A 23847-nucleotide genomic window follows, 5' to 3' on the forward strand; every position below is an offset into this window, starting at 1 on the left:
TCTATATATGTACCACACCTTCTTTATCTATCCATTCATCTGTCGATGGACATTTAGGTTGCTTCCATGCCTTGGCTATTGTAAATAGTGCTTCAGTGAACATTGGGGTACATGTCTCTTTTTGAATTATGGTTTTCTCTAGATATATGCCCAGGAGTGGGATTGCTGGATCATATGGTAGTTCTGTTTTTAGTTATTTAAGGTGTTCTTCATAGTGGTTGTACCAATTTACATTCCCACCAATAGGGTAGGAAGTTTCCCTTTTCTCCACACCCTCTCCAGCATTTATTGTTTGTAGACATTTTGATGATGGCCATTCTGACTGGTGTGAGGTGATACCTCATTGTAGTTTTGATTTGCATTTCTCTAATAATTAGTGATGTTGAGCATCTTTTCTTTCATGTGCTTTTTGGCTATCTGTATGTCTTCTTTGGAGAAATGTGTATTTAGATCTTCTGCCCATTTTTTTGATTGGGTTGTTTGTTTTTTTGATATTGAGTTGCATGAGCTGTTTGTATATTTTGGAGATGAACCCCTTGTTGGTTGCTTCATTTGCAGATATTTTCTCCCATTCTGAGGGTTGTCTTTTTGTTTTGTTTATGGTTTCCTTTGCTCTGCAAAAACTTTTAAGTTTAATTAGGTCCCATTTGTTTATTTTTATTTTTATTTTCATTGCTCTAGGAGTTGGTTGCAGAAAGATATTGCTGTGATTTATGTCAAAGAGTATTCTGCCTGTGTTTTCCTCTAAGAGTTTTAAAGTGTCCAGTCTTACAGTTAGGTCTTTAATCCATTTTGAGTTTCTTTTGTGTATGGTGTTAGAGAATGTTCTAACTTCATTCTTTTACATGGAGCTGTCCAGTTTTCCCAGCACCACTTATTGAAGAGGCTGTCTTTTCTCCATTGTATGTTCTTGCCTCCTTTGTCATAGATGAATTGACCATAGGTATGTGAGTTTATGTCTGGGCTTTCTATCCTGTTCCATTTATCTATAAGTCAGTTTTTGTGCCAGTACCATGCTGTTTTGATTAGTGTAGCTTTGTGGTATAGTCTGAAGTCAGGGAGCCTGATTCCTCCAGCTCCACTTTTCTTTCTCAAGATTGCTTTGGCTCTTCGGGGTCTTTTGTGTTTGCATACAAATTAAAAATTTTTTTGTTCTAGTTCTGTGAAAAATGTCATTGGTTATTTAATAGAGATTGCATTGAATCTGTAGATTTCCTTGGGTAGTATAGTCATTTTGACAATACTGATGCTTCCAGTCCAAGAATGTGTAATATCTTTCCATCTATTTGTGTCATCTTCGGTTTCTTTCATCAGCGTCTTATAGTTTTCAGAGTACACGTCTTTTGTCTCCTTAGGTAGGTTTATTCCTAGGTATTTTATTCCTTTTGATGGGTTGGTAAATGGGATTGTTTTCTTAATTTCTCTTTCTGATCTTTCATTGTTAGTTATAGAATTGCAAGAGATTTCTGTGTATTAATTTTGTATCCTGCAACTTTACTGAATTCGTTGATGACTCTAGTAGTTTTCTGGTAGCATCTTTAGGATTATCTACGTATAGTATCAGGTCATCTGCAAGCAGTGACAGTTTTACTTCTTCTTTTCCAATTTGGATTCCTTTTATTTCTTTTTCTTCTCTAATTGCCATTGCTAGGACTTCCAAAACTATGTTGAACAAAAGTGGTGAGAGTGGACATCCTTGTCTTGTTCCTGATCTTAGAGGAAATGCTTTCAGCTTTTCACTGTTAAGTATGATGTTAGCTGTAGGTTTGTCATATATGGGCTTTATTATTTTGAGGTATGTTCCCTCTATGCCCACTTTCAGGAGAGTTTTTGTTTTTGTTTTTTATCATAAATCAGTGTTGAATTTTGTCAAAAGCTTTTTCTGCATCTATTGAGATGATCATATGGTATTTGTTCTTCAGTTTGTTAATGTGGTGTATCACACTGATTGATTTGCGGATATTGAAAAATCCTTGCGTCCCTGGGATAAATCCCACTTGATCATGGTGTATGATCCTTTTAATATATTGTTGGATTTCATTTGCTAGTATTTTGTTGAGGATTCTTGCATCTATGTTCATCTGCAATATTGGTCTGTAATTTTCTTCTTTTGTGGTATCTTTGTCTGGTTTTGGTATCAGGGTGATGGTGCCTTCATAGAATGAGTTTGGGAGTATTCCTTGCTCTGCAATTTTTTGGAATAGTTTCAGAACGATAGGTGTTAACTCTTTTCTAAGTGTGTTATTTTATTTTTTTTTAATAGTGGCAGCTTATTGGAGTCTACAGGCCAACAGACATTGCCTGTGTCCAAGTAGTTCTGGCTTGATACTTAAGTAGGACTGTACTTGAACCAGTCTTACTAATAAGCTTAACATTTTCAGAGTTTTCCCCCAGCATGGAAAAGCTGTTCCTCGTGGGTAGTTTAGTAGGTGTCTAAGTACTATCTGGCTTGTAAGAGCCCAGGCCTAATCACCTTTATTAGCTCTTTATGGTAACTAACTGGATTTTTCTCTTCTACTCTTCTTAAGATCTTTAACAAAGACTTTTACCTTTTTTCATCTTCTTGTTGAATACTTGACTTGCTGTAATAAGTCAGAACAGTGATTCTCATCGAAAGAATGTAGGATTTGCTGTCAGAAGATGTGGGTTGGACTCCTGGCTCCCCACCCAGTAGTTCTGGGACTATGGTCAAGATACAAAATCTTCATGAGTCTCAGCTGCTTCCCTTGTATGTGAGAGTGTTGGAGTGTCGCGAGAATTCAGTGATGGAGCTATGTGAAAGGCACTGTGAAGGTTTGAAGGGTGATAATTATTGCCCCCCTTCTCACTCCAGAGTTTAGAGCCAGTTGATGAATCTAACAGAGAATTCAGACAGACGGGGGTCAGAAGATCAGCATTATTACAGAAAAAGCTGGTTGGAAAACAGGCTTAGAGGTGAGAGACAAATGGGCTTGCTCACCTCCCTTCCCCACTTGTAGGGCTGGTCAACCCCAGGAACAGGGCAGAGAAGGAAAAGGTAAGTCCGGAAGGTGATTGGCTCCAAAAGAGAGAATCCAGAAGGCACCAGGCATCATGTGTTCCGTATCTTCTCCCAATCCGCCAGCTAGGGAAGTCCTCTTCTTTCCTGGGAGGAGTGAGTTAGGGGATGTTGAAAGAGAGCTTGTATTAGTTTCCTAGGGCTGCCACAACGACGTATCTCAAACTGGGCCACTTAAACAACAGAAACTTATTGTCTCATAGTTCTGGAGGCTGAAAGTCCAAGGTCAAGTTTCCCACTGAATGCTGTGAGGGAGAATCTGTTCCATGCTTTTTTCCCCAGCTTTTGGCAGTTTGCTAGCAATCATTGGAGTTCCTTGGCTTGTGGCATTGTCACCCTGATCTCTGCCTTCATCTTCACATGGTGTTCTCCCAGTGAGCCCATCTATGTCCAAATTTCCCCTTTTTATGAAGACACTAGTCATATTGGATTGGGGGCCACCCTACTCCAGTATGACCTTATATTAACTAATAACATCTGCAGTGACCCTATTTACAAATAAGATCACATTATGACGTTTTTGTGGGTTAGGACTTTGACATATGAATTTGGGTGGGGGACATAATTCAACCCAGAACAGAGGTCTAGTTTTTTCCTTCCAGGAGAGTGGAGAAAGATTCTTTCCCTTGTGAAGAATAGTAGGTATTAGTACCCAGTAGGTGCTCAGTAGTTTTCCATTATGGACTGAATTGTGGTTCCCCTCTGTTGAAACTCTATGTCCTCCCCCCATCCCCCCGTGACTGCATTTGGATATAGAGCCTTTAAGAAGATAATTAGGGTTAAATGAGATCAAAAGTGTGGGTCCCTAATCCAATAGGGATAACGTCCTTATAAGAAGGGGAAGAGACACCAGAGCTCCTTCTCTCTCTGTGTGTACACAGAGGAAAGGCCATGTGAGGACACAGTGAGAAGGTGGCCAACTATAAGCCAAGGAAGAAAGATCTCCCCAGAAGCCAACCCTACCGGCACCTTGATCTTGGACTTTCAGCCTCCAGAACTGTGAGACAATACATTTCTGTTGTTTAGGTCACCCAGCCTGTGGTGTTTTGTTATGGCAGCCCAAGCAGATGAAGACATTTTCTTTTTTTCCAATGGTGACAGCTGTGTGTAGTTCTACTCACAGTAATACTGGGCATTGTTGAGGTCAGGGTTGGTGAGCCTGCCTTTACTCTGGCACAGGGCAGTGTGGTAGCTTCTGGTCTGTGTTATTTTTAGTCTTCTGTCTTCACCTAATGGATTGGATAGCTAAGGATGAGAAAGCTTAAGTAGTTGCTCGAAGCCACTTTAATAGATTAGGCAATGGAACCCGAGGGTGAATCCCAATGCTCTCAGAGCTCGCTTGGGTAAATCCAGGGCAAATATATTTAATTCTTTATTTAAAAATGCAATTCATAGTGACATGTGGATGTCATTGAGTAGCAAAGAAATGAAACAAAGTGGGTCAGTGACACACTGCACTGTTTTGTGATAAATGTAGGTTAACTGATTTAATGGAAAACCACAATCTAGGGGAAAGTGGACTTGAAAAGCTTAAACTCTTGAAAAATCTCCAATTACGCAATTATGACTGGGATAGAATAAGTGCAGCTCTTTGAGGCTAAAACCTTTTAACCCGTAAACACTTTTGCTCTGCCTTGCAGTTAAAACTGTTGCTTTATTTCAAAATGTACTTATTGGGTGGTGACTGTGTGCCTGGGTTTGTGCTGAGCATTGAGCACCAGAAGCTAGAATGCGTAGGTGCTGTCCTGAATTAGCTGAGAGCTTAGTGGGGCTGGCTAAACAGACAGTGGCCACTCTGTATTGTAGGTGTTGCCTGAGAGGGCAGAGGGAGGTCATTACAGCATGCGGTGGGAGCATGCTGGGTGCAGGGGGTATCTCACACAGACTAAGGGCAGACCTCAGGGATGGCTTTCCTAAAAGAGGTGATGCTTGAGCTGAGCTTTGGGCAAGTTCCGGTTATTCAGGCAAAGCTGAGTAATGGTGTTTCAGGCAGAGAATAAAGTAAGTGTATCCACATGGAGATAATGGGGGGATAGCCCACTTGGAGGACTGTTTACACTTAGATACTGCCGCTTCGTCTCCATTCTCCCCTTCTTTTCCTTCTTCCTTCTATTCCATCAGTGATGTTTTGGTAAAGTGACTTCAGGGGTGAATAAGAGGGCCTGATTTGTAGTGTTTGCCGATTTCCATGATGTAAATATTCCCATCATGGCTGATTCCAAGCTACCAACATGATGTCGATTGGCCACAGTATTTTAAAACTTTTTAACAATTGGTCATGAGCCTGTACAATCCCACTCAGTAGACCACTGCTTCCCATCCATCCATCATCTATCCATTCATCATCCATCATTCATCCATCCATCTATCATCCGTCCATTCATTCATCCATCTGTCATCCACCCATCCATCCATTCATCCATCCATCCATCTTCCATTATCCATCCATCTATCCATTCATCATCCATCGATCATCCATCCACCTATCCATCCATCCATCTATCCATCTATTATCCATCCAACTATCCATCCATCCATCTATCCATCTAGCATCCATCCATCCAACCACCCACCTATCCATCCATCCATCTGTCCCTCCATCGTTCTTCCCTCTATCCAGCCATCCATCCGTTCATCCAGCCATCCATCTGTCTGTCCATAAACATAGTTTAACCAAACAGAATTATAGGAATAAGTCATATTAAAGATTTTAGGGTTCCCTTAGTTAAGCCTTCTCATTTTATAGACAAGAAAACTGACATCTAAAGAGAGGAACTGACTTTCTTAAAGTCTGTTTGTAGAGCTGAAGTTAAGACTGTCGGCTTCAGAATTTAAGTCTGCAGCTGTCTCCCTTAAGTAAAGAAAATACAACCTGAAATATGACTTGGTAATTCTCGAGTTGGGGCAATGTGGAATTCATGTAGCACACACCACAGTTCTGTCAGTCTCTGCTTTTCTGTGACGGTCCTAACGCTCATGAAAGTGTTTTTGTTGTTCCTTGTCTTAATAGTTGCTGGCTCCCAGCAGGCTCCAAATTTCCTTTACAGGGGGTTCAAAATGTCCCTGTTGAGGGGCTTCCCTGGTGGCACAGTGGTTGAGAGTCTGCCTGCCAATGCAGGGGACACGGGTTCGAGCCCTGGTCTGGGAAGATCCCATATGCCGCGGAGCAACTAGGCCCGTGAGCCACAATTACTGAGCCTGCGCGTCTGGAGCCTGTGCTCCGCAACAAGAGAGGCCGCGATAGTGAGAGGCCCGCGCACTGCGATGAAGAGTGGCCCCCGCTTGCCGCAACTAGAGAAAGTCCTTGCACAGAAACGAAGACCCAGCACGGCCAAAAATAAATAAATAAATAAATAAAAATTAAAAAAAAAAATGTCCCTGTTGAAATAACATTCTTCTCCCACTTTGTAGCACTGGGCTTCAGAATTTAATTTAGCAGTTGGCTCTTTTTTTTTTTTTTTTAAATAGGAAGTTTTTTATTTTTTTTAAAATTAATTAATTAATTAATTTTTGGCTGTGTTGGGTCTTCGTTTCTGTGCGAGGGCTTTCTCCAGCTGGGGCGAGTGAGGGCCACCCTTCATCGCCGTGCGCGGGCCTCTCACTGTCGCGGCCTCTCTTGTTGCGGAGCACAGGCTCCAGACACCCAGGCTCAGTACTTGTGGCTCACGGACTTAGTTGCTCCGTGGCATGTGGGATCTTCCCAGACCAGGGCTCGAACCCGCATCCCCTGCATTGGCAGGCAGATTCTCAACCACTGCGCCACCAGGGAAGCCCTAGCAGTTGGCTCTTGATATCAGTCTTCGATGTTTCTGGGTTTCATTTCTCTCTCTTTCTCTTTTTTTGTGATATAGATGTCTCTCCTTTGAGACTCCAACTCAAGGCACCCATTTGTGGTGTGAACCAGCTGCTTCTTGGGAGCCCCGTTTGTGTTGGGCTGAATTTCCTGGGAAATATCTACTGATTTGAAAAAAATTTCTTTCCTTATTCCTGGGCTTCTAGAAGTGTGCCTTGGAGCTTTTGGGAGATGAATAACTGAATAATTGATACTGCTTTTGACGGTCTTTATTGTTATTTATTTCTTTTTTACTGAGGTGTAGTTGATGTACAGTATTATGTAAGTTTCAGGTATACAACATAATGATTCCCAATTTTTAAAGGTTATATTCCATTTATAGTTATTATAAAATGTTGGCTCTGTTCCTTGTTGGTCTTTAAATTGTTGTCAACTCAGAGAGGAAGGGTGACTCTTACTCTATGAGAAGCTTTATTTTGAAACTGTGGGCAAATGGTCTGGTGAATTGAATACTCCAGAGGACTCTATTTAAAACTAGCTTCTATGTTGTAATGTTGAGGGAAAAAAGCAAGATGCTGGGATATGCCTAGGATGCCACTTTTGCTAAAAGTAAGTAAACAAATTGGCGCTTACCTCTGGGGAGTGAAAATGAGGGTAGTAATGACTTGAAGAGAAAACTTCCCACCTATTAACTTTATATGTTTCTGTATTGTTTATTTTTTTCTTTTTAATTATAAGCATGTAATAAAGCAAATCCAGACTAAACAGAAAGCCTGGCTATATTTTAATAGGACTCATCTGGGTATGGGCAATAACCTTTCTATTGTCTTCTTAAGATAGTTTGCCATTTACCCAATGTAAAGTTTACATGTGTCTAGTTTATAAGTTGTAACTTAGTAATTTTAGATACAATTAATGTTGGTTGCTAGAAAATCATAATGGCAGACATATTCAAACTTGCTCAGTATGGGCAGAAATTTAAACTTAAACTTCACTGTGAATTCTCCCTTCACCTTATTATTATTTTTACCATTTTTTTTTTTTCTTTGCTGCGCCACGTGGCACGTGGGATCTTATTTTCCTGACCAGGGACTGAACCCATGTCCCCTGCATTGGAAGCGCAGAGTCTTAACCCACTGGACCGCCAGGGAAGTCCCTACCAATTGTTTGTTAATGAGGTTGATCATCTACTCGTATGCATGGCCCAAGCTGGTCATTTTTCAGGACTTCTGACAGAGATTCTAAAACTTCCTGGAGGTATTCTGCGAGCTGACTCGGGGCCATTATGTTTTCCCAGTTCTCCTTGATTGTGTGCTCTCAGCTGCCTTGGACATGGAGAGTCACTCGATTTCACTGGCTTTCCCAGACCAGCATCGTGTTCTCTGATACCAGCTGTCCTGCCTTCCCACCTCTTTCCCCTTAAATGAACTTCTTTCCTGTGCTTGGCAGTTCATGTCCTCTGTCTTCATCTTTAGGGCATCCTCTGGTGTTCCTGATCTCGAATTAGGAAAAATAAATTGAGTCCCATTCCCTGTGGCTCCAAGCATTTGAAAAGGCAAGGAATGTGTGGATTATTGTACAAGAAATAGATCAGTGTGTAATAGCCTAAAATGTAAAAAGAAATGTGACTGCTTATTCAGGCATTTGCAAAATGATGCAGGCTGCCTCCCCCAACTGTCTTTTATAAAAACAATTTCCAGAAATGTGTGCACTAGGTAAATGATATGTTACTGATACAAAGCACAACTGTGATTATACTAGCAGAGGATTATGTTTCCTCTGTTTTACAGTCTGCGTGAATTTCTTTCAAGTTATTAGGTTGAACTGTATGAATTGCCAAATTGAGCTACCAAAAGGGCAGTTTCATCCAATTCAACCTAAGAGAGCTTATTTGCTGAGTTGTAAGACGTGGGAAATATGTGTCTGCATAAGGAAAGAACATGAGATGGACGTGCTTTAAGGAAACTGGGCATCCTTTTTTTATTTGAACCTGTCTCTAATGGTTAGTATTCACTTAGTTGACACTTTGTTGTTGCCTCACTAGCTTTCAGAAAGTATACAGAGCAAAATTGGTTGCCTAGCAACATGTTCCAGCCCAGGAGGGTTGGAGAGTGGGTCAGTGATGAACAATTATGTACAATCAAGTTTAAAAATGCATAGCAGCCTGCTACATCCATGCTCTGACCACCAGGAAGCATCAGCATTCTGCTGGCTTGGGTCTATGGCTGTTGTATGTGAATTTATTGCAGTTGTGGTCTGGATTTCATGGTTGCAATTCAGAAAAATTTTGCACTGGACCAAAGTAGGCTTCTGGGCCCCTCTGTACATTGGTCCATTTTGCAGAAGCATCTGACACCCATCATTTGGATGGCTGCCTATCTGGACACTCATCCCTTTGAAAAGTGAAAAGAGAAAATGAAGAATTTGCTTAATTGTGATTGTTTTCATCCCAGCAAATTGGCCTCTATTAGTGAATCTGTAATTTGCCAAAGAACAAGTACACACAAAATGAGTGACAACGGTCCCCTTACTCAACCCAAATCATTTTTTCAAGAATTACGAATGCTGGGCAGACGTTCTCTCTGAAATGGCCCAAGCCCTTAATCGTTTCCCCTCCTTCCGTTCCAGCAAAACAGAAGACACATTTTGCATCATCCCGTCCTTACTTAATCTTTCTGTCAGCACACGTATCAATGGTGTAAATCCTGAAAGCAGCAGGAAAGCTAGGAGGCATTTTTATAACGCTGGCAAAGCTAATAAAGCACATTTCATTGTTAAGAATCATTGAGTTTAATTGGCAAATCAATTTTTAGGCCCTTTCCATTTGTATTTTGTTTAATCAACAAAAATAAATCGCCGTGCCAACCTTGAAAGCTCCAAGTTGGAGAACAGTGGCAAATAATTTCGTTCGTCCTGCCAAAAGTGCTTTCCAACAGAAATGTCTTAATTGAAGATGATTTATATTCAGAAGCGTTTTATCATTTGTCTGAAGAAGGAAAAAGCTGTGTAAGCAAGTAGTATGCAGTCGTTTTTGGCATTGTTTTTGACATTTATCTACACTCTATCCTTCAGATGTTTATAGAAAAGCGACCTTCCCTAGCCCTTCTTGCTAATGATTCAGGCTCCGTGTCCTGATGTAGCTGTCAATTAGCCCCTGTAACCTTTGGTGAGAGGTCTTTGCTGAGGAGGACTTCCAAAACCTAGGCTTTTTCCCCTTTTCTGCAGGGTTTTACTAACCCTGAATCCTGATCTCTGGGCCTTTGGTGGAAAATGGCTGACATCTTAGTGCTGGAAGATGGGCATCCTGAGCGGGCCTGGGAGAAGTGGGCTGCTGTCTTGCTTTTTTGGTAGGAAAACCTCACTAGCCATGCTGACCGTAGCGTTTTGGCTTTTTCTGCCTTCTTTACACTCCAGGGAGGGGGAAGAGATGACAAGAAGTACCATTTATGTGATGCCTACATAGTGTGTTCTCATTTCTTTTTTTAAGAACAAGTTCCCTGCTGTCTCTTTTTTTTAAAAAATTAATTAATTTATTTATTTATTTTTGGCTGTGTTGGGTCTTTGTTTCTGTGCGAGGGCTTTCTCTAGTTGCGGCGAGCGGGGGCCACTCTTCATCGCGGTGCGCGGACCTCTCACTGTCGCGGCCTCTCTTGTTGCGGAGCACAGGCTCCAGACGCGCAGGCTCAGTAGTTGTGGCTCACGGGCTCCAGACGCGCAGGCTCAGTAGTTGTGGCTCACGGGCTCCAGACGCGCAGGCTCAGTAGTTGTGGCTCACGGGCCTAGTCGCTCCGTGGCATGTGGGATCTTCCGGGATCAGGGCTCGAACCCGTGTGCCCTGCATTGGCAGGCAGATTCTCAACCACTGCGCCGCCAGGGAAGCCCCCCTCATTTCTCATGACAGCCCTGAGAGGTAAGGAAGCGAAACCCCACGTGTCTGGTGAGGAAGCTGAGGCCCAGAGAACACCGGTAACAGTTTGTACGTGGAGTGGCTGCCATTGGCATTCTGTTCCATTTGTCTCCAGTCATCTTCCCATGTCACTGGTGCTGGGAAGTAGCAAAGACCCCCCCCTCCCCCCCAAAAACCCCAGCTTCACTGAACCACTTTTCCCCTCGCAGGGCTCCTGGGGCACAGGTACCGTAGCGTGATAGTGGCTGGCGCTCTGCAGGGTCTTGCTGTGTGCCTGGCATGTTTCCAGGAGCTTCGTGTGTGCTCTTAATTCGTGTAAACTTCATTCTCCTCTTAGCTACTTCCATCCTCATCTTACAGATGAGGAAACTGAGGCACGGAGTAGTTGGTGGACTGGTCCAAGGTCACACGGCGAATAGTTGGGGACCATTTGAATCCAGGTCATCTGCCCCAGCATCTGTGATCTTAGGGGTTTGCCTTCCACGGCATGTACCCTTGTTTGTTCGTCCTTCCCCTTGCCTCCAAAGCAGCGGGGAAGATGATGAAGCAAGAGGAAGGGAAAACAGTACAGTTTTACGGGCAGTGGAGGCCATTGATTTACTTGCCTCAGTTTTGGGCTCATTCATTGATCTTCAGCTGTACTGGGATGCCCTTCCTGCTGCCATCTCTCCACTTCCCATTGGTTCTCGTGCCTCTGCGAAAGCTCCGTCTTCCACGGGGCCCTTTCAGATTAGTGGGAGGCCAGTTGTTTTCCAGGGGTCACCAGGAAACCCACAGTGTGACCTGCACATTACTCAAGGTGCAAAAAAAAGGAACCTCAAAAAACCCAGAACCAAACTCAGCAACTTCTAAACAACGCCCTGTAAGTAACCAGTTCTAGGAAGCTGATGGGATGGCAAAAATCTAGCAACTACCTGAAATTCCGCACATTCTTTGGGAATTTACTAGGGCCCCACTCTCAGCACCTTCAGGTACCAGGGATCAAGTGATCCTCAGATCAAGTGAGGAACGAGGGAGAATTTTCACATTCCCTTGGGGTGGGAAGGCCTACAGCAGGTCAGATCATTAATATAATGCTGAGGGTAATACCCACAGAGGACAATTTCTGATGCCACTCCCTGTTCAAAGCATTTTGCATATATGAATCATGAGCTGGATGCTGTTATTATCCCCATTTTACAGATGAGAAAATCCGCTGTGTGACATGTGCACATATATTGTAATTTTAGGAACGCCTAAATACAAAACACATCTCAGAATCAAGGATGTATGTGGTATGTGGCTTGTGGGCTGGTGGTGCCAGTGTCTGGCTGCTCTTAAGAGCACAGCTGCCTCCTTATGAGATGGGCCTTGGCAACTAGCTGAAATGTGCAGAGCAATACCACGGCTGGCATTTATTGAGTTATTACTGTATGCCAGACACTAGTCTAAGAAGTTGACATGAATTTTTAAAATCCTCACAATAGGATAGGTACTATGATTATGATTGTACCTGATTTATAGTTGAGGAAACTGAGTCAGTGGGGTAATCTAACTTGCCCAAGGCCACCCAGGCAGTACGTGACAGGGCCAAGTGTCAGCTAAGGCCATCTGGCTCCAGGCTCTGCCTCTGAGCTAAGGCCCCTGGTATAGCCGGGAAAGGGACAGTGGCACAGGGGACGGACATATACAGGCTCCGTATGGGATGGAGTTTCTGGTTCCTCTCAGGTGCCCTTGCCCCAGTGGTTCGTCACTCCCTTTTGGCATCCATCCTGGTGTGGAACTGGAGGTTGATTTTTTTTTTTTTTTTAGTTTTAAAAAAATTTATTTGTTTTATTTATTTATTTTCAGCTGCATTGGATCTTCTTTGCGGTGCACGGGCTTCTCATTGCGGTGGCTTCTCTTGTTGCAGAGCATGGGCTGTATGCACGCGGGCTTCAGCAGTTGTGGTTCGTGGGCCCTAGAGCGCAGGCTCAGTAGCTGTGGTGCACGGGCTTAGTTGCTCCGTGGCATGTGAGATCTTCCCGGACCAGGGCCCGAACCCGTGTCCCCTGCACTGGCAGGCGGATTCTTAACCACTGCGCCACCAGGGAAGGTTGATTTTATCAGTCTTTTGTAGGCTTCTGTTTGTACCTGAGATCACCCCACAGCGAAGCAAGTAGAGAAGAGCTCTGACGTGAATCCTAAAACATACCTGGGAAGGCATTTACTGGGTCTTAGAGGCATTTTCTCATTGACCCACACGACGATCCTATGAAGTTCGTACTGAACGGTAAAGGGGGAAGCTGTATGTAGCCCGGAGAGAGTGAGCCGCATATTCTTGGTCCCACGGCAGGTGAGGGGCGGAGCTGGGCTCAGGCCACGTACACACATGTCTGTAAGGTAAGGGCTGACTCCGCAGTGGGGATCACCCCTGCCTCCAGATGGGGCCCCTGCCAGCAGCTCTGGGGCATTTCCCGTTGGGTCAGCTCTGCTAGTCTGCTGCTTTCCCTCCTCCTGCTTTGCTGCCTTCCACACTCTCCCTTGCCTCCATGCTCCAAGCTTTTCAGAACAACAGGATGAGATTCTCCTTAGCCCGGAACTGTTTTTGCTATTGCTTGTGCATCCGAGCACCTGCTGAGCCGATGAGCTTTCGAAATGTCACTTGACTGTTGGGAGGGAGCCGTTGAGTGATGAGCCATGAGTGTTTTGCGGGAACATACCATCGCAGCTGCCTCCTGGGGGCGGGTGGTGGTGGGCCGAGCGGAGGCCGTGGTTCCTCCTGCAGCCCGGCCCCTCAGAGGGGGCAGGAGGCTGTGTTCCTGCTCCTGCAGCTGGCACGGGGTCCCCACTGTCAGCCTGGTCATTTTTCTTCCCCTGGGCACACGGTGACTGTTTCTGGGCTATGTTTCTCTTTTTTTTTTAATTTATTCATTTATTTTTGGCCGCGTTGGGTCTCCCGTGCTGCGTGCGGGCTTTCTCTAGTTGCGGCGAGCGGGGGCTACTCTTCATTGCGGTGCGCGGGCTTCTCATTGCGGTGGCTTCTCTTGTTGCGGAGCATGGGCTTTAGGCACAAGGGCTTCAGTAGTTGTGGCACGTGGGCTCAGTTGTTGTGGCTCGCGTGCTGTAGAGCGCGGGCTCAGTAGCTGTGGTGCATGGGCTTAGTTGCTCCGCGGCATGTGGGATCTTCCCGGACCAGGGCTCGAACCTGTGTCCCCTGCATTGGCAGGCAGATTCTTATCCACTGCACCACCAGGGAAGTCCCCTGTGCTGTGTTGCTCTTACAGTGCTGGCTCTCCATTTCTGGGTTAACTTTTGCAAATACAATTAAATTTTTGACCTCTTTCTTTCTGGATTTCTCTTTTCAGAAAAATGCACATGTATACAAAGTTCCGTATATCAATCCTGGATTTTCATGGGAACCCTTACCCTCAGGGCGTCCTTGAACATATCTCGTTCCCCATACACATACCAGGAAATGTAGCTTAAAAATTGGGTCCCCTACCAACCACCACCAATTGAGAGTAAATATGGAAAATTAAATTTTTAATTCTCTACCCCTGTTCTTTTTCCATTGCTGTCAGTCAGAAGCTGGGCAGGAAAGTATATGGCACAAAGAGGTGACAGAAGAAAGTTTAATAAAGGTGTGTCATGGGGTTGAGAAACAGAAAGGGGGAGTGAGGTACACTGGGGCGATAGGAGGAAACCCCTCTGACTTAGTCCATTCAGACTGTTATAACAGAATAAATGCTGTAAATTTCTCATAGTTCTGGAGGCTGGGAAGTCCAAGATCAAGGCACTGGAGGATTCGGTGTCTGGTGAGGGCCTGCTTCTTGGCTTATAGATGACTGTCACATGACAGAAGGGGGGAGGGAGCTCTCTGGGGTCTCTTTCATAAGGGCGCTAATCCCACTTATGAGTTCTCCACCCTCATGACCTAATCAACTCCCAAAGGCCTCACCTCCTATTACCATCACACTGGGGATTAGGTTTCAACGTATGAATTTTGAGGGGATATAGTCTATGGCACCCTCTAACCCCTAGAAGTAAGGATAGAGGGAGAGGATCACCTGAGAGAAACTGTGACCTGTGATGGAGAGACCCCTAGGTGACCCTGCAGGGAAGAAGCAGGGGATGCATGCTCCTTCCTTCCTTCCCCTCCTCCTACTCTCCTGGCTTCTACTGGTACCTAAGGGGCCAGAGGGCAAGGGAGCCTGGTGGATGCAGGTCATAGAGGTCAGCCTCCCAGGGCACAGGTCCCAGTGGAAGAAGATGAGAAATAATCTAAAGGGCAACCAGAGAATATTTAGTACGTCGCCCTTTAGATTCTTAAATAACTTTTATCCTGTAGATGGTACTTTTAAGAGCGCAGGAAGCAGCTCTGTCGTCTGTAAATGCTCTCCCTGGGGATTGGGCATCATGGGAAATTGCTTAGCTTGTGCTATGGAGGTTTTGTAATCCTGTTAGTGATTGGAAACTTCCTGTTCTTTTCAGATGCTTTTAAATCCAGTCTTTTACTTTTCTTTCTATTTTATTTGTATGCCTGTTATTATAAGGTCACTTTAAAAGGCTTCATTATACCTCATGATGATGAACCAGTCTGCTTGAGTATTACAGGGGATTGTATATAAATCTCTCATGTGGCATTGTGTTCAAAGGTAGTTTCCCCCTATCTTCTGATAGCTTGATGTTTAGAAATGAGCATTTCTGGATTTTGGAAACAGAGAGATTATATCGGGAAGCACTTGAGAAATTAAAAAGTGTTAATGCAGTGCAAGGTTTTACGAGGCAGCGGGGGTAACTGACGTCACCAAGTTTGGATCTGGGAGTCTGGGATCTGTTGCTGGCACCAGCTCATACTTGCTCTGTGACTTTGGACACCATCTCTAGGCATTTCTATTTGTAAGGTGGAGTTAACATTACAAAGACTCTCTCCTTAAGCAGACTTTAGTCAGGTTCCTCTGAGTCCTGTTTTTGTCTAGATCTGGACCTTGGCCCCTGTCCTGTCTTTGGCCTGCCTAGCCCAATTTTAGCAAGAATCCTGCTAAGTCAGTTCAGAGAGAATCACCCACTCTTGATATGTGATCACCCTCGATATCTGATCACCCTAGGCTACCTTCAGCAAAAATCCCATTGCTTGTTTGTTTAATAAGAATCTCCCTACCCTGCTGTCTCCTCTGAGTAATTTTCTGTCCACTGACTGCCTCACGCTGATTGCTGTAAATCCTCAGGTGTCTTTGCCGTATTCAGAGTTGAGCCCCATCTCCTATTTTGCAATAGCCCTAAAAAAAGTCTTTCTTACCGTTTTAATAAGCATCAGAATAATTTTTTCTTTAACTTTACCCACCAGAAAACCTTGGAATTGTTCAGGATCCTCAAGGACCTCTGATCCAACCTCACCCAATGTCGAGAGTGATGTGGAGCTCACTGTGAGGGGTCTAGTACCTCAGGGCAGCAAATGAGGACCCCATTCACTCCCTTGGGGGCTGGTTCTCATTGTCGAGAAGCTCTGCCTCCGTTTCAAGCTCAAAATCTGCCTTCACTTATACTCACTGATCTCAATTCTGCCTTTCCTCAAAACCTGTTCTTCCTTTAATTGAGTAATTTAGCTTCTTAAATTGTAGCCATCTTAATGAAGATAATTTTAACCTGTGTCTTTTCTTTTTTTTTTTAAATTTATTTACTTATTTTATATTTATTTTTGGCTGTGTTGGGTCTTCATTACCGCACACAGGCTTTCTCTAGTTGTGGTGAGCGGGCTTCTCATTGCAGTGGCTTCTAGTGGAGCACAGGCTCTAGGCACGCGGGCTTCAGTGGTTGTGGCACATGGGCTTCAATAGTTGTGGCACGTGGGCTCAGTAGTTGTGTGGCGCACGGGCTTAGTTGCTCTGAGGCATGTGGGATCTTCTCGGACCAGGGCTTGAACCCGTGTCCCCTACATTGGCAGGCGGATTCTTAACTACTGCACCACCAGAGAAGCCCCTAAGCTGTGTCTTTATTGCCCTTCTTGCTTCCTTTAACAGGACTCTGAGCCTGGTTGAACCTGTGTTTCCCACTCTGGGAAGATGCATAAGGGTGATGTCTTGGAGGTCTTCTCTCTGTGGACCGTGTCTTTATTTCGTAAACTCTTGGGTTGCCCTGTTCCTCTGCATCTAATTCTAAGTCCTTTGTTTCTTTCCTCTTTTAGCTCTTGCTGATGCCTTGTTTGATACAAGTTTATAAATGATGTGCTTCTTTTCCTTTCATGAAGTAAAGGGCATGGGATTTCTGTTTACCACTTAGAAGTCTTTTTTTTTTTTTTTAATTTTCAGGTTGATGGCTATTTTCCGGATGTTAACATTATCAGAAGCCTGACCTCCGCGTGGTATGTATGCTCTGAAGGACCTTTTAGGTCCATCAAGGGTATATAAATACATTAACTTCTTAATTTACTTGTTTATCATTTAGCCCTAAATCTGTCCTTGGTGTTTGTTGAGTTTCACCCCCTATTCTTTCACCTCATTCATGGGTATATTTGAAAAGCAGTGACTTCTACAGGATCAAAACAACCAAAGTTATTTTCTTGAAGAAAGAATTTTAGGATGAGGATTTAAAAAGAAAATCAGATTTACTTGTAAATATTTCAATATGACTCTGAAAAGGTAAGGATTCATTTTGTTAAAACATCAACAGAATACTATTATCACACATAAAAAATGAACAATAATTCATTTCTTAATATCACTGAATATTCATGTTCTGATTGTCTAAGAAATATTTTTTCACAGTTAGTTAAAAATACCTCAGGGTAATCAAAGGATTTAAACAAAGTCCACACATTGCATTTGGTTGCTATGTCTCTTAAGTCTCTTTTATTTATTTCATAACTTTGTTTATTTTATTTTATTTTTACTTTTGGCTGCATTGGGTCTTCTTTGCTGCACGTGGGCTTTCTCTAGTTTCAGCGGCGGGGGCTACTCTTTGTTGCGGTGCACGGACTTCTCATTGCGGTGGCTTCTCTTGTTGCAGAGCACGGTCTCTAGGCGCATGGGCTTCAGTAGTTGTGGCACGTGGACTCAGTAATTGTGGCTCACGGGCTCTAGAGCTCAGGCTCAGTAGTTGTGGCGCACGGGCTTAGTTGCTCCGTGGCATGTGAGATCTTCCCTGACCAGGGCTTGAACCCGTGTCCCCTGCATTGGCAGGTGGATTCTTAACCACTGAGCCACCAGAGAAGCCCCTAAGTCTCTTTTAATACACAGGTTTCCTGTCCCTCTCTTGTTCTTTTTTTTTTTTAATTAAAAAAAATTCTAAAAATTTTAAAAAATGGCATATTTTTTAACTTATTTATTTAAAAAAATCTTAAATTTAGTTTTGGCTGTGCCACAGGGCATGCGGGATCTTCCCTGACCAGGGATTGAACCTGTGCCCCCTGCATTGGGAGCGCGAAGTCTTAACCGCTGGACCGCCAGGGAAGTCCTCTTGTTCTGTCTTGTGATATATTTGGTCAAGAAGCTGGATCTTTTGGATATTTTGAATCTCTTGGATCGGGATCTGTGTGTTTCCCCACAATGTAGATTTTGTTGCCAACATTCTGGTGTTGTCATTTAACGTGGGTTTTTTTTTTTATAATAAAGGTTTTTAAAAAAATTTTATTTATTTTTGGCTGCGTTAGGTCTTCGTTGCCGTGCGCGGGCTTCTCATTGCAGTGGCTCCTCTTGTTGTGGAGCACGGGCTTTAGGTGCGCGGGCTCAGTAGTTGTGGCACACGGGCCCTAGAGCGCGCGGGCTTCAGTAGTTGTGGGGCGTGAGCTTAGTAGTTGTGGCGCACAGGCTTAGCTGCTCTGCGGCATGTGGGATCTTCCGGGACCAGGGATCGAACCTGTGTCCCCTGCATTGGCAGGCGGATTCTTAACCACTGCACCACCAGGGAAGTCCTAATGTGTTTCATTGTCCCCAAAATGTCCTATAAACTAAAGTCTTGATCAGATTTAGGTTCAAATTTGGGGGCAAGAATATTTCATACATGATAGTGTAACTTCCATCAGGTGACATATTCTGGGTGTCACCCAGTTCAGAAGACCAGCCACATGGTAAAGTAGAAGCTGTTTCTGTGAGGGAGAAACACTTGTGGCTTGAGAACAAAGGTTGCTGAGAGCTAATTCCTACCTCATGTATCTAGACTTGATTTTCGTCTTAGAAGAATACTCTTGGGTATGAAGGGCTATGCTCCATGTCTTGGTGGGTAGTTTCAGATCTACCAGCTCTCTTTGCTTATTCCTGCCGTTTCTTACAAGAGTGTGCTAAGTGTGCTCGGCCTCACCCCTCCTTCCTAGCACGCTGTGGGCTAGAACTGGGGTAGGTGAATTACAGCCCACGGTTCTGTTCTTATAAATAAAGTTTTATTGGAACACAGCTACACCTGTTTTTTTACGTATTGTTGGTGGTTGCTTTAGTGCTACAATAGCAGAGTTGAGCAATGGCCTGAACAAAGCCTGAAATATTTACTATTTGGCCATTTACAAAAAGAAAGTTTGCTGACCTCTGGGCTGGAAGGTAAGCAGAAGATGAATAAGGCTTTAGCATATGGAGCAAACAAAAATATTTTCTCATCACTGAAATGCCATTCAGCCTTAGTACCTGTGAATGTGAAATTCTGTGGCTCACAAATTGTGCCTTAAATCATTAAGATAATTTTGTTTTTCTTTGTTCATTTTTCTACCCATTAGATGACATCATCCTTCTACTTGCCTGGAAATATAATTCAACATGGGTGGGTTCACATTTAATAATGATGACATTTTACTAGGCAGATAATTGACTGTTAGTAATCTCCAGATTCAGCATTTGAGTCCTGATTTGCTATACCCTCTTCCTTAGATAGTATAAAGCTTTCTCTTCCACCAGTGTGCTCCTGTGGTGTTTGTTTTGCCTTTGTATGATGAAGAATTCTCCATCCTTTCAATGAATGTCTCATGCTAAGGGTTTTCAAAATAAGTAGACTTGCATTTTTGTCTCCTAAATGGAACTCAGCTAATTTTATCTAAACTATTCCTTTTGTCTTTTGTCTATATTGTATGCTACATTATTATGGATGGCTTTGGAATTTTTCGTGTAAAAAAAAAAATTGAAATAGAGTTAAAATATACAGGACTTTTTTTTTCTTAATTGCATCTTAATGTACTAAAAACCAGAGTGTAATTATTAAAAATGATAGAAGGAAAGAATTAAAACAATAAAATTGCTTAGCAAAGCTCCTGTTTCATAATGCATTCGGAAATAATTGGTATCATAATGTGTAATTCACAATCTTTCTTTGAAGTATGAAGCTTAAGCTTGGGTGGGCAGGGGACCTCTTAGGACGTGGTGATGTCTAAATTAGTTCCTACAGCAGCACTTCTGAATCTGTACACAGATTGTAGCATCTTGCTACCTGCCTTGTTGTGTTTTGTTTTTGTTTTTTGTTTCTTTGTGATAGAGAGAGATACTTCCTAGAGGAAGGGCTAGGACAGAGGGTCCTCTAATGCTTTACCAGACACCTACTACTGCCCTGTTGATTAGGGAAGGGAGGAGAAGAGAAACTCCTTAATATAGGCTGTGGCTTTAGCTCAGGCCACAGGGTAGTTTCCTGGGGAGTTGATATAGACCAAGTAGAGGACCTTTTTTGCCCAGGTGTCAGGTAAGCCTGGGCCTTATGCTTCAAACAGGCTGAGAAGCCTCCTTGGCTTATTTTCTAGACCCATTCCCTCATCTGGCCCCGAGGATCTTATTGCTGAGATGGCCAGAGTTGATGAATCCAAGAAGAAGCACCATCAGGAAAAAGAGGGAAAGGGATTGGACTCCCAGGCTTGGAGTCTGAGCCTCAGTTTCCCTATGGCCCGGGCATTTGGCTCCCCGAGCATTGGGAGACAAGAACACACAAGGACTCAAATAAGGAGAGAACATTCCAGGCAGACCTGAGCTTTTATTCGCTACTCCTTTGGTTCAAGCATTCCTTGCCCAGGACCCGCCATATCCAGGCTCCTTCTCAGAGCAGTGGTGGTGCTGGTGGTGGTGGTGGTGGTGGTGGTGCTGATGGTGCTGGTGGTGATGGGGGTGCTGGTGATGCGGGTGGTGGTGGTGCTGGTGGTGATGGGGGTGATGGTGGTGCTGGTGGTGGTGGTGGTGGTGCTGGTGGTGATGGGGGTGCTGGTGGTGGTGGTGGTGGTGGTGGTGCTGGTGGTGATGGGGGGTGCTGGTGGTGGTGATGGGGGTGATGGGGGTGCTGGTGGTGATGGTGGTGCTGGTGGTGGTGGTGGTGGTGGTGCTGATGGTGCTGGTGGTGATGGGGGTGATGGTGGTGCTGGTGATGGTGATGGTGATGCGGGTGCTGGTGGTGCTGGTGATGGGAGGAGTGCCGTTCACCACACCTGGCGCTGAATTCCTGAGCCCCAGCCTGCTGGGGGAAGTTAGCTCTGTAAAGGGGTTGAGGTCAAGACAGTCACACCAGAGCTTATCTTGTGAAAGAGTTGTCCTGGGGGTGGCAGGCTGGGGAGGCAGCACTGCGCAGTATACTTATTTGAAGAAGACCACTACTGTTCAGAAATTTGGGGCCTCTTTTCTGGAATTAGCTTTTAGAGTCTGGGGTGTATTCTTTGGAATATCTTCATCAATGGCCAATTTTTCTCTTTTTGGATGGCTTTGATCTTTCAGTAAAATTCTTTTTTTTTTTTTTTTTTTTGGGTCCAGATTGTATTCTTTTTTTTTTTTTTTTAAACACTATTTTATTTATTTTATTTATTTATGGCTGTGTTGGGTCTTCGTTTCTGTGCGAGGGCTTTCTCTAGTTGTGGCAAGTGGGGGCCACTCTTCATCGCGGTGCGCGGGGCCTCTCATTATCGCGGCCTCTCTTGTTGCGGAGCACAGGCTCCAGACGCGCAGGCTCAGTAATTGTGGCTCACGGGCCCAGTTGCTCCGCGGCATGTGGGATCTTCCCAGACCAGGGTTCGAACCCGTGTCCCCTGCATTGGCAGGCAGATTCTCAACCACTGCGCCACCAGGGAAGCCCAGTAAAATTCTTTAAAAAAAATTTTTTTTTCCTGTTTTAATTTTTTTTTTCGGTAAAATTCAAATGTCGCCTTCCCAGACAAGCCTCCCTGAGAACTGAATATGAAGTAGCAGCCCCTCCACACACACTCTCCCCACCCCCTCATCACCTGCTGTGTTCATCGCCCGTCCTTCCCAAGGTCACCGATGGCCCATGACCTCAATCAGGGGCTGCCACGGCTCTCATTTAGAGACAAGTCTGCCACACAGGGTGAGTTCTTCAGTTGGATAGTGTCTTAAAAATAGTTTTCCAAGGTGACTACATTGAGGGAATAATTGAGATTCAGAAATATGTGTTCTGATCTATCTTGGTGACCAAACCAAACCAAACCAAGACAGTCTCCTTATCAAATCTCATGTGTTGGCATGGTCTGCAGTGTGGAGGCTCAGGTAGGGTGCAGGGTGTCTATCTAACCGTGGTTTTAGACCTTAGTAGCCCCTCCTCTCTCCACCGGGCCCCCAGCACAGTTTCACTTGGGTAACAAGGAGATTCACCCCGATCAGAGTCTCTCTCCCTCAGAGCTGCCGACGCTTTGGGCTGGATACTTCCTGTGGTGCGGGCTGTCCTGAGCTTTGTGGGATGTTTAGCAGCAACCTGGGCCTCTGCCCACTAGATGCCAGTACCCTGCCCCACCTGTGACAACCGAAGTGCCTCCAGACATTGCCGGATGGCCCCGGGGAAGTGGAGTCAAATTGCCCTGGTTGAGAACCACTGGTCTAGTGATACGCTGTCATACCCAAGACTCTACCATTAACCTTTTACACCATCCTTTATCATTTATCCATTAGTGTGGATCAAATTTGCTAATGTGTAAGAAAGTGCTTTGAAACAATAGCATGTTGTTCAAATTTGGATTATGTTGATGACTGAAGTTTTGTTTTGTAACCTACATTTGTGGTTACAGTTTCTTTGTCACCATTGTCCCTAGTTTTTCCCTTTGTCATTTATGAAATATTCTCCTCCACTCCCGATCTGTTTTCCCTCACCCAACCAAGGAGGATGTCGTCCTTTGCTAATGCATTGTGTGAGTTTGATACCAAAGATCACAGTCTTGGCTGGAAGAAATCTTGAACGATCTTTAGGCAATAAATGTCCAATGAATGTCAACGTCATCATTATCATTTTGTTCATTCCCACTGAAGAAACTAAGGCCCAAGGAGGGACAGGGCTTCACCTAAGTTGTGGTTACCGGCAGAGCCATGACTGTATGGGTGTTTTTGGGGGACTTTCTTACACTTTTGTTTTCTGTGCGGTTAATGCTGTGATTGGCAGAGTTCTCGGGGGGGCTCTCACCTCTCCCGTGAGCTCCTTGCTGGAGCCTGAACATTAAATGTCCCTGTCCTAGGCTTGCCAGAGGACTTGCTAACAAAAAGGATGATCAGGGAAGAAATTAGGGGAGTCCGAGAAAGGGAGGGACAGAGGAGTGCTTTGAGGAGACATTTAATGAAAATGGGGAAGCTGTGTGAGACAAACAATGCAAAGGAAATAAGAAGAGGAGGAAAGGGGAACCTCTGATAAAGGAACCAAGGAGTTCAATCAACCAAAGGCAGTGTGCGGATCTTGTTTAGATGTTGATTTGAATGGACCAACTCTGTGTGTGTGTCTGTGTGTGTGTGTGTGTTGAAACAGGATTGAATAGTTGAATTGGATTATGGGTCCATGGGGATTATGTCCTCACACAACTTTCCGTAGTAAAAAGTTAAAAAGAAATGGGAAGCTGATCAATTTCAGTAAACTATAAACTTCTTTGCAATGACAAAAAATATAAATAGTGTGAGACATTTGTTAATTTGTAAGTCTTACCTTAAAGAGGCTCTTCCGAGCCTAGCCAATGCTCTCCAGTTTTCCTGGCAAGGTCCCTTTGCCCTGGGTGACAGGCACATGTGGAACTCGAGCTGGAGGAAGCTTGTCCTCACCAGGTGGGCAGGGAGGCTGCCTTTCCAGTGTCCCCTGCTCCCCCTCCCCCGATCCCCACGCCAGCAGAGAGCCTGCAGTGTCCCTGGGGAGTTGTGGTGCCCCTGGGAAAGAAACACGAGGGTCTTCCTCCCTGACCATCCCTGTGTCTTTCTGCCCCCTCCCAGAAATGGTCTG

At 44.4% G+C, this 23847-nt stretch overlaps 1 protein-coding gene across 3 annotated transcripts in view; it reads left to right on the plus strand.

The window, feature by feature from the left end:
- LOC309629566 (uncharacterized protein) overlaps positions 1 to 19924 on the plus strand; it is a gene marked incomplete at its 5' end in the record, with an annotated part of 203825 nt that extends 183901 nt beyond the window's left edge. For 2 of the 3 annotated variants that reach the window (XM_082393676.1, XM_082393680.1), the window contains one exon: positions 17007 to 17060. Coding sequence is in view for 1 of the 3 variants with exons in the window: in XM_082393680.1 (XP_082249806.1) it covers positions 17007 to 17049 (43 nt within the window). Of the gene's footprint in view, positions 1 to 17006; positions 17061 to 19399 lie in introns of those variants that run through there. The other variant, XR_014245111.1, reaches the window with a different exon arrangement.
- Positions 19925 to 23847: the final 3923 nt, after the last annotated feature.

Source organism: Balaenoptera borealis (assembly GCF_965194805.1).
Source record: "Balaenoptera borealis genome assembly, chromosome: 5".
Taxonomy (NCBI): Eukaryota; Metazoa; Chordata; class Mammalia; order Artiodactyla; family Balaenopteridae; genus Balaenoptera; species Balaenoptera borealis.